General features: G+C 44.3%; 1 protein-coding gene across 1 annotated transcript in view; it reads right to left on the bottom strand.

Annotated features, from left to right (window-relative positions):
- Positions 1-1,336, bottom strand: part of MTFMT (mitochondrial methionyl-tRNA formyltransferase) — a 24,690-nt gene extending 23,354 nt beyond the window's left edge. Inside the window, 1 exon segment of the mRNA XM_006886695.1 lies at positions 1,131-1,336. Coding sequence (XP_006886757.1) covers positions 1,131-1,336 — 206 coding nt within the window.
- Positions 1,337-10,837: the final 9,501 nt, after the last annotated feature.

Below are 10,837 nucleotides of genomic sequence, written 5' to 3'. Positions count from 1 at the left end.
GTTAAAAATTAAGAATAGTAATAATAATAAAGAGAAAATACAGGAGTGACCTAGATGCTAAGTGAAGCATCCTCAGAAGGCTCAGGATCCTGGCAGTAGAGGCTGCATGTAGCCGTATGGGAGGAATGCAGCACATGGAGAGGGCATGTGGAGGGTACAGAAAAGGAACATGGCTTGAAAGGGTTGTTTCAGAGTCTGAATAGGTAGTGGGATATGGAGAGGGAGGAATATAAAAACAAGGAATTGAAGAGAGTTTTAGGGGGCAAAACTTGATAGATAGAATGAGATAATGACAGAAATGACTATGTAGGGAGTGTGTGTCTGGAAAGAGTAAAGAAATAAAAAAAGAACAATGGGGGTAAAGAGGCAGAGCGTACATAGCCACCAAAGAACTCTGGTGGCCTAGCGGTAAGAAGCTGCCCTGCAATCCCAAAAGGTGTATGGTTTAAACCCATCAGCTGTTCTGCATGAGTAGGATGGGCAATCTCTTCCCTGCTGGAGGGTCAGCTATGTGTCGGTTCAACTTGATGGCACACAACAATAACAACCATAGGTTTAATGGTTAGATTTTAAATATCTTTTTTTTCAGAATACATGATTTGCTAAAATTGGCTAAATACAAAACATACACTTAAGAGTTCTGATTTCTAAATATATTTAATTAGGGGAGGGAAAGGTTCATTTTGGATTACATCCTCATTTCAGCTCCAGAAAATTGGGGAGGTAGGGCATGGAGTGTTAAGGTGCCATGGAGAGCAGAGGGATGCATGCACCTATTAGAACAGGGTTGGAGGGTACGAATTAGATTGGTAGGAGGCAGTAGGAGGAAGTCGACAGGGTGACTTTTTAGTCAGACTCAGTTTGCATCTCCACCTGCTTAGCTGTTAACCTTGAGCAAGTAATTTGACAAGGTACAAACGGGTAAATCAAATGGAAGGGCGGGCAAAGAGTGGGGGATGGAGACTCGATGGGAAGGGGCTGCCAGGACAGGTGCGACACACCTTCTGGGCTTGACAGATGCCAAGATCTGGGCCTTTCCTGACTTGGATTGCAAAGCTCTCCGGTGCGAACCAGAGAGGCTCGGCGTCCGCAGCCCGTGATCCAAGCCCTCCCTATTCCTCCCCTACTACCTGGCGGCGTGCAGCGCCCGCAGCGTCTCGCGGGCAAAATGATCTGTGCCGAAGAAGAGCACCCGCCACGGGGGCTTCTTGCGGGTTCGAGCTCCTAGGCCCTCCTCGCCGAGACCGGCCAGCGATCGCCATAGTGGAGTCAACCTCAGGCCAGTGGCGCTAGGGACCAACCGTGTGCTCCAGCAACGCCGCACTAGAATCCTCATAGCCCGGGTGGAAGAGGCCTATATTGCACATGCGCATCAGCGTGAGAGCCAGGCTCATAGGCCTGGATCAGGAAGTAAACATAATGGGCGTGGTCTGAGGGCGGTTGGGGCGTGACTTACACCTCAGAGGCGGGGCTTTGTAGCTACTGCGTTGCTGTACTAACAGGCTCTTTACAGAGTCACGGTGACTTTTGTTGCATTTGATTCAGGTTCCGCTGTCCATAATAAAAAGGGCTGCGCATCTCTGGAGGTTTGAATCCACCAGCGGCTCTGCGCAAGACAGAATGGGCAGTCTCCTCCGGTTAGATTTTCTGAATCGGAAAATCGATGGAGAGTCGCTTATGAGGTTGGAATAGAATGGATAGCAGTCCGTTCTATGATTTAGCCAATTCAGAAAAATAACTTTTTAGGGAACAAATCAAACCTCATCTATTTGCATAATATTGTGTCATTTTTCTCAGCCGTTATGAGAACTAATAATTAACTATTTAGGACCTCTGGTGGCCTAGTAGGTAAGAAGTTGTGCAGCTAAGGTTTGTTGTTGTTGCGACATCTGCGACTCATAGCGACCCTATGTACAACAGCCCTAAACTCTGCTCTGTCCTGTGCTAATCCCACTGTCTCCGACACTCCCATCCCAATTATCTCAGTCACTCAATCCACCTCATAGAGGGCCTTCCTCTCCTGCGCTGTCCCTCCACCCTCCCAAGCATGATGTCCCTCTCCAAGGACCGGTCTCTCCTCACATGTCCAAAGTATGTTAGACGGCGCCTCAGAATCCTTGCCTCCAAGGAGCCACCCGGTTTAACCCTTTCCAGGACAAATCTGTTTGTTTTCCTAGCACTCCATGGTATTCTCAATACTCTTCTCCAGCACCACAGCTCAAAGGCATCAATTCTCCTTCTCTCCTCCTTGGTCATTGTCCAACTCTCTGATGCATAACAGGTGATTGCGAAGGAGGTTTAGGGTGGTTTAAATCCACCAGCTGCTGTTTCGTGGAAGAAAGATGGACAGTCTCCTCCTGTGTGACTCAAAGCCTCTGAAAATCCACTGAAGGGTCATCTCAGTCAGTTATGGCTCAACAACACATAACGTACACTCCATAATTAACATTTTCTAGGTATATTTCAAATTATTCTTCATCTCAAGCATATGAGATAGGCGGTAGTAATATACAACCATTTTACGTGAGACTTAGATTTATGTTTTCAGAAGGATTCCAGTCCCTGGAGAAAAACTTGATAACAAGGTCAACAAAAAGGAGGAAGATCCTCTGAGAGACAGATTGCCATGGTGATTGTCAAATGGACTTAAACACAGCAGCGATTATGAAAATGTGTCTCCTGCTGCTGTACAAAGAGTAGCTTTGAGTCAGAGCCAAGTTGGGCTCCTAATGATGACGTCGACAAGGTTTGGTGAGAATATTGTTCATGGAGCTCCAAACCCAGGCTTATACCAATTGGTCTTCACAGCAATCCTACACAGCAGGTAAATCAAAGTCTCACTGCACTGTGGAGACTGAGTCTTAGTGCCTTGTCCTTAGTCATCCTTTTCAAGTTGACTGCTTGTCTAAGCATGTAAGAGAAGGAGCTTGGGATGCAACTCTTAATATTTCCTCAGCCAGGTTCTCTTTGAGTGTTCTCTCTTAGGGTAAGCAGAGTATGATGCTAATATTTTAAGTTTTTTTTTTTAATTTTAACTATTATTTTAACAAAAGCTTACAGAAAATTTGGATTTTCATTCACTGAAAATTTTCATTCCCCTTTCCCCAGTTCACTTTCTTAAAAAAAAAATAGTTCATTGTTGCACAATTATTCTGGATCCTTGTCTTTCATTTAATACCTAATTATATATTCCTTTTAAACAGTTCTCTCTCATCTGTTCTAATACAGTATTCATTATCTATCCACTCCTTTCCTGTTCTTCTCCCAAGGCCCCATGTCAGTCCTGCTCCATAACAGCGGTGTTTTGAAGTATTTGTCCTTTTGAGACTGAGACATTTCACTTATCTTAATGTCCTCCAGGGTTACCCATGTTGTGTAATGTTTTACAAGTTCATTATTTTTCAATGCTACATAGTATTCCATTGTGTGAATATACCATAGTTTTTCCATTTGTTTGCTGACGGGCACTTGGATTGTTTTCATGTCTTTGCTATTGTGAATAACACACCAATAAACATGGGTGTGCAGATTCTAACACTTAAGGAGCAATCCTCTTCTAAACAAACCACTGCTATCCTGTTGATTCTGATTCATAGTGGCCTCATATAGATAGGACAGAGTAGAACCACCCTGTAGAGTTTCCGAGGCTGTAATAATCTTTAGAGAAGCAGACTGTCACATCTTGCTTTCACCACAAAGCTGATGGTTGAACTCTCGACATTTCAGGGGCAAGCAGGCAAATTACTCAAACAGCTGCACCACTAGGGCTCCTTTCCTACCTATAACACAACCCTGTACACAAAGCCAAAATGGTCATCCAGGTAATTCTGAAATTTTTTAAATTTTTTTTTTTCACCTCAGAACTTGGCTGGTACAGAAAATTTGACCCTTTAAGCTCCTAGAGCCGGAGACCTTGTTGTTGTTATGTGCCATCGAGTCACTTGTGACTCATAGCGACCCTATGTACAACAGCCCTAAACCCTGCTCTATCTTGTGCCTATCGCACTGCCTCTGATACACCTATCCCGATTACCCCAGTCACTGAATCGATCCACCTCATAGAGGGTCTTCCCCTCCTGTGCCGTCCCTCCACCCTCCCAAGTATGATGTCCCTCTCCAAGGACTGATCCCTCCTTACAACATGTCTAAAGTATATCAGATGAAGCCTCAGAATTCTTGGCTCCAAGGAGCAGCCTGGTTTAACCCTCTCCAGGATGAATCTGTTTGTTTTCTTAGCAGTCCATGGTACCCTCAATACTCTTCTCCAGCACCACAGCTCAAAGGCATCAATTCTCCTTCTATCCTCCCTAGTCACTGTCCAACTCTCTGATGCATAGCAAGTGATTGCAAAGACCATGGCCTGTATCAGATGCACCTTAGTCTCCAGAGTGACACCATTGTTCTTCAGTGCTTTGGAGAGGTCCCTAACAGCAGACTTTCCCATCGCAATACATCTTTTAATATACTGGCTGCTGGTGCCAAGAGTGCTGACTGTGGAGTCAAGCAAATTGAAGCTGTGAACAATTTCAATCTCTTCACCATCCATCCTGATGCTGCCAATTGGTCCAGTGGTGAGAATCTTTGTCTTCTTGACATTGAGCCTCAATCCATATTGAAGACTGCAGTCCTTGACCCTCTACAGCAAGTGCTTCAGGTCCTCCTCAGTTTCAGCAAGCAGGGTTGTGTCATCTGCATAACGCAGACTGTTGACCTTCCACCAATCCTGACACCACACTTCTCATAGAGCCCAGCCTCCCGGATAATCTGCTCTGCATACAGGTTGAAAAGGTATGGACTTAGGACACATCCCTGGCGTACATCCTTCCCAATTTTGAACCATGCAGTGTTTCCTTGCTCTGTTCTGACCCAAGTACAGGTTTCACATTAGCATGATCAAGTGTTCTAGGATTCCCATTCTTCTCAGAGTCAGCTACAGTTTGTTATGATCCACACTGTCAAATGAATTTGCATTGTCAATGAAACACAGATAGACATTCTTCTGGTATTCCCTGCTTTCAGCTAAGATCCGTCTAACATTAGCTACAATATCCCTAGTACCACTACCCCTTCTAAACACAGCTTGGATTTCTGGCAGTTCTCTGCTGATGTGCTGTTGCAGTCATTTTTGGATAATCTTCAGTAGAATCTTGCTTGCATGTGAAATTAATGATATTGTTCTATAGTTTCCACACTCTATTGGGTCACCTTTCTTTGGAATGGGAACAAATATAGATCTCTTCCAGTCAGTTGGACAAGTGGTTGTTCTCCAGATTTCTTGGCACAACTTAGTGAGCACATCCAGAGCAGCATCTATTAGCTGAAATATGTCAATTGGTATACCATATATCCTGGGGCCTTATTTTTTGCTATTTCCTTCAAAGTAGCTTGAACTTCTTCCTTCATCACCATAGGCTCTTGCTCATATATTATTTCATCAAATTCTGGAGACTTTACCATACATTTTATTCTCACCTCTCCAGACTAAGGTAAGGGAGCTCTGGTGGTTTAATGGTGAGGAATTGTGCTGCCAATGCAAAGGTACATGCTTCAATTCCACAAGTTTCTCCACAGGAGAAAGATGGCAATCTCCTCCTGTCTGATTTGCTACCTCTGAAAACCCACTGGAGGGTCAACTATCAATTAGTTCTGACTCATCTATACACAACAAGACTGAGGTAGTACAGAAACACTAAAGCTGTCTGTGTTGTTGTTATGTGCCATCGAGTCAATTAATGACTTGTAGTGACCCTATGAACAATGACTTTGAACCTTACCCTATCCTGAGCCAGCCTCACCATCTCCAACACACCTTACCCTATTTCCATAGGGTCCACTGGGTCAATCCATCTCATCCGTGGTCTTCCTCTTCTGCGTTGTTCCTCCACCTTTCCAAGCATGATGTCCTCCAAGGACTGGTTCCTTCTGGCAAGATGCCCAAAGTATGTGAGATGGAGTTTCAAAATCTTTGCTTCCACGGAGCAACCTGATTTCACCCTCTCTAGGACAGATCTTTTGACAGCTCCAAAGCACTCCCTGCCTACTACACAGGGCCTGCTCAGTCTAACAGCTGCCTCCTGTTATTCACGTGAAAATTTCTAGTAGATGAGGAGCTCAGTTCAAATCCCCCTAGTGGCTCTGTTGGAGAAAAAAGTAAATCTACTTTTCTGTGATTTACATCCATGGAAAACCCACTGGAGGGTAAGTGGTTGCAACTCAACAACAATAAGTTTGGATATGGTCTTTTGATTTGAGTAAATTCTCCATTGCCTCTAAATAACATAAGATTATTGTAATGACTGAAATTTTCTAGAATGCTAAAATGAAAGCATTTCTGAACCTCTTGGTGGTCAGTTTGGGATGTCAGGAGAATCCACTTCCAAATCCAGACAAATTCATTCACTGCTAGAGCCATATAAAGAACAAAAAGATGAGGCTTCCAGCCTTGACTACAAGAAGGTAATAAGTCAGTTTGTTCCTTAGTGCTCCAGTTTATAATTCCAAATGTGGAGTCTGAGTGACAAGACAGTGGCAGTATCACTAACAAAGAAAATGAACCTGTTCAGTGGCAAATATTGCGATGCTACAGTTTTTAACGTCTAAAATTGACATAAGACAGAGCCAATTATTTATGAAATGTTAATTAGAGCTCTGAAATGTGGGATTGGCTTCTTGAGCTGGAGAGTGAGCCAACTGACCCCAGAATGGGAGTTAGTTAGAACTCTGGAATGTGAGGTTGGCTTTCAGAGCTGGGGGTGGGGGTGGGGGTGGGAGGGCTGATCCCAGGATGGAAGGAAACTGGAAACAATTCCTCCTTTGCTGGGCCCATCATCCCATCCTACTGTACTTCTAACCCTGAATTCCTTGGGGGGGGGTGATGATCAAAGTAGCTGCCTGGTTTGGCAGTTGTGACATAGTTATTTCCTCAGTGAGATTTGATGTCCTGTAATCATTCTCTTTGTGGGAATTGCAATGTGGGAACTGTTATTTAAAGGGGAATTTCATCTGGTGTGTGACTTGCACCAAATATATGAGACTCTGGCAGAGCTCCTGGCCTTTTGTTCCTGTCTTACCTGCTGAACCTTGGATTCTTCAGTCTTCATGTGAGTCATTTCCATTAGGTAAATATCTTCCCTTCCTCCCTCGGTGGTGGTACACACCATTATGTGTTATATCCATTCATTGGTTTTACTGCTAAACCAACTTAAAACAAGATGTCTGTCATGCGTTAAATGTGTGCATCTACTTTGAGCCTGGGTTAGAGAGATGCCAGAATGCTCCCTTGATATTCTGAGGAAGAGAATTCACTTTTGGTTGATACCAGAGGTAGCTCCCCCTCCTCTCCACAGAAGCCCTTCAGATCGTTCTGCATCAGAGAATAAGTGGATGGGTCTACTCTATGTGCATGTATGTGTGTATTCAACTCTTTTACACTAAGGATAAAAAAATGGACAGCAGTCAGATCCCGAGGAGAGATGGAATTGAGATGAGGGCCAGAAATCTGGCCTTTCATGTGGCAGATGCCTGAGCCCACCACAATTCTTGCTTGTGAACTGGAAACCAATGCCACAGTGACAGGCCAGGGGTGAGGGGTTGGGTGTGGAGGTCAGCTGCTCATGGGCTGTCAAAGTCCAGTAGGTGGCAGTGTTCACCAACTTTTCTTTGTCATTGCAGGTGGCAGCCACTTCAACGTTGAAAAAAATTTTTATTGATATTTTAATGAAAGTTTACTCAAATGCAAATTCAAGCTGAAGTTGAGCAAAATTAAGTCAAGTCCACGGGAACCAAGATTTGACCTTAAGTCTGTCCCACTCGAATTTCAAAACCATTTCAGGAACAGGTCTTGAGCACCAATGAGTGTAGACCAAGTGATCTCTGGGAGGATATCAAGAAAATCGTCCATAAAAAATGCAAAAGATCATTACAAAGGCTAAAGAAGAAGAAAAGACCAAGATGGATGTCAGATGAGACTCTGAGTATTGCATTAGAGCGCCGAGAAGCCAAAGCTAAAGGAAGAAATCAAGAAATCAAAGAGCTGAATAGAAAATTTCAAAAGGCAGCTCCGGACAACAAAGGGATGACAAAGCAAGATACTATAATGAAATGTGCAGAGAGCTGGAGTCAGAAAATCAAAAGGGCCGGACTCGCTCAGCGTTTCTTAAGCTGAAGTAGCTGAAAAACAAATTCAAGCCACGGGTGGCAATACTTAAAGATAGTTTGGGTAGAATGTTGAGTGATCCATGATGTATAAAAAGAAGATGGAAGGAGTACACGGAGTCACTGTATCAGAAGGAATTGGCTGACAGAGAGGAATTTCATGAAATAACATATGAGCAAGAACCTATGGTGATGAAGGAGGAAGTTCAAGTTGCTATGAAGGAATTGGCAAAAAACAAGGCTCCAGGAGTTGACTGCATACTAATTGATTTATTTCAACAAACAGACGCTGCCCTGGATGTGCTCACTAAGTTGTGCCAGGAAATCTGGAGGACAGCCAGCTGGCCCCCTGACTGGAAGAGATCGATATTTGTTCCCATTCCAAAGAAAGGTGACCCAACAGAGTGTGGAAATTATCGAACAATATCATTGATATCACATGCAAGCAAGATTCTGCTAAAAGTTATCCAAAAACGTTTGGAACAATATGTCAACAGAGAACTGCCAGATGTGCAGGCTGAATTTAGAAGAGGTCGCGGTACTAGGGCTATTATTGCTAATGTAAGGTGGATTTTGGAAGAAAGCAAAGAATACCAGAAGAATGTCTATCTGTGCTTCGTTGACTATGCAAATGCTTTTGACTGTGTGGATCACAACAAGCTATGGCTGACTCTGAGAAGAATGGGAATCCCAGAACATTTGATTGTGCTAATGTGAAACCTATACTTGGACCAGGAGGTGGTCGTCAGAACAGAGCAGGGAGACACTGGATGGTTCAAAATCAAGAAAGGGGTCCATCAGGGATGTATTTTGTCTCCATACCTTTTCAATCTGTATGCAAAACAGATCATCTGAGACGCTGGGCTGTATGAGGAGGAATGTGGCATCAGGATTGGTGGAAGAATTGTCAACAACCTGCGTTATGCAGATGACACAACCCTGCTCGCCAAAACTGAGGAGGACCTGAAGCGCTTGCTGCAGAAGGTCAAGGACTGCAGTCTTCAATATGGATTGAAGCTCAATATCAAGAAAACAAAGATTTTCACCGCTGGGCCAATTGGCAGCATCAGTATGGATGGTGAAGAGATTGAGATAGTTAATAGTTTTAGTTGGCTTGGCTCCACAGTCAACACTCTTGGTAACAGCAGCCAGGAAATCAGGAGATGAATTGTATTGGGAAAGTCAGCTGTGAGTGACCGCTCAAGAGTACTGAAGAGCAACAACGTCAGGCTGGAGACTAAGGTGTGCCTGATCCAGGCTATAGCCTTTGCAATTACATGATATTCATCGGAGAGTTGGACAGTGAATAGGGATGATAGAAAGAGAATTGATGCTTTTGAGTTGTGGTGTTGGAGAAGAGTGTTGAATATACCATGGACTGCTAGGAGAACAAACAGGTTTGTCCTAGAGAGGGTGAAGCCAGAATGTTCCCTGGAGTCAAGGATTCTGAAGCTTCATTTGACATACTTTGGGCATGTTGCAAGGAGGGACTGGTCCTTGGAGAGGGACATCATGTTTTGGAGAGCGGATGGACGGCGCCGGAGAGGAAGACCCTTGATGAGATAGATTGATTCTGTGAGTGGAGTGGTGGGAATGAATGTGTTTGAGACAGTGAGGTTGGCACAGGATAGAACGGCATTTAGGGCTCTTGTACATAGAGTCGCTATGAGTCGCAAACAACTCGATGGCACGTAACAACAACAGAAAACTTGGATTTCCTTTCATTAACTGTTGCACATTTTTCTCCTACCTGCCCCCCCTTCCCCACTATTCACTTTCTCTTTAACAAGATTCTTTCATTGTTGCACAATTTCCTCCCTCCCTCCCAGTCCACTTTGCTATGAACCTCTTATTCTGGAAGCCACTTCCACTTTTGAGTATGATTAGGCTGGGTATGAGTATGATTGCTGCTTTGTGCCCTAGATTTGACTCAGAGCAGCCTATGAACGAGTCTGAAACCTACCCTATCCTGTGCCTTCCTCACTATCTCTGACACACCTGAGTCCATTGCAGCAGTCACTGTGTCTGTCCACCTTGTCAAGGGTCTTCCTCTCTTACTCCGACCCTCCTCCTTTCCAAGCATGATGTTCTTCACCGAACACTGGCCCCTCCTAACGTCATGTGCAAAGTATGTAAGATGAAGTTTCATGATTCTTGCTTCCAAGGAGCACTCTGGTTTCACTTTCTCCAAGACAGACTTGTTTGTTCTCTTGGCAGGCTATGGGATATTCAATACTCTTCTCCAACACCAGAATGCAAAGGAATGGCTTCTTCTTCTGTCATCCTTAATCATTCTCCAGCTTTCAGCTGCATAGCAAGCAACTGAGACCATGGTTCTGGCAGAAGTTGTCATTGTCTAATCTAAGCAGCTAATCAAGGCTTGGAGTGTAAGGGCACATGCTGGAGACAGACTGGAACTATGCTGGGTGCCCAGGTTCTTACAGATGATACACAAATGATGTGTTTATTGTATAAATACTCCCCTCACCCAAACCAGGAGCCTAGGGTGCCTTTCTACTGCTGAGAAGAGCTTTGAAGAGGCAGTATGGGTGGGCCTGCAGGTCTGGATGCCCCAGAGAAGAGCACTGGAAAGGTCGAGTGACAATTGAGGCCCTTTGGGAGCCCCAGGAAGAAATGTGGAAATCTCCCTCTCTCTCTCTCTCTCTCTCTCTCTCTCTCTCTC

Source organism: Elephantulus edwardii, unplaced genomic scaffold (assembly GCF_000299155.1).
Source record: "Elephantulus edwardii isolate Elephantulus edwardi_28Jun2011 unplaced genomic scaffold, EleEdw1.0 scaffold00050, whole genome shotgun sequence".
Classification (NCBI taxonomy): Eukaryota; Metazoa; Chordata; class Mammalia; order Macroscelidea; family Macroscelididae; genus Elephantulus; species Elephantulus edwardii.
This window is presented reverse-complemented; position numbering and strand designations above follow the sequence as displayed.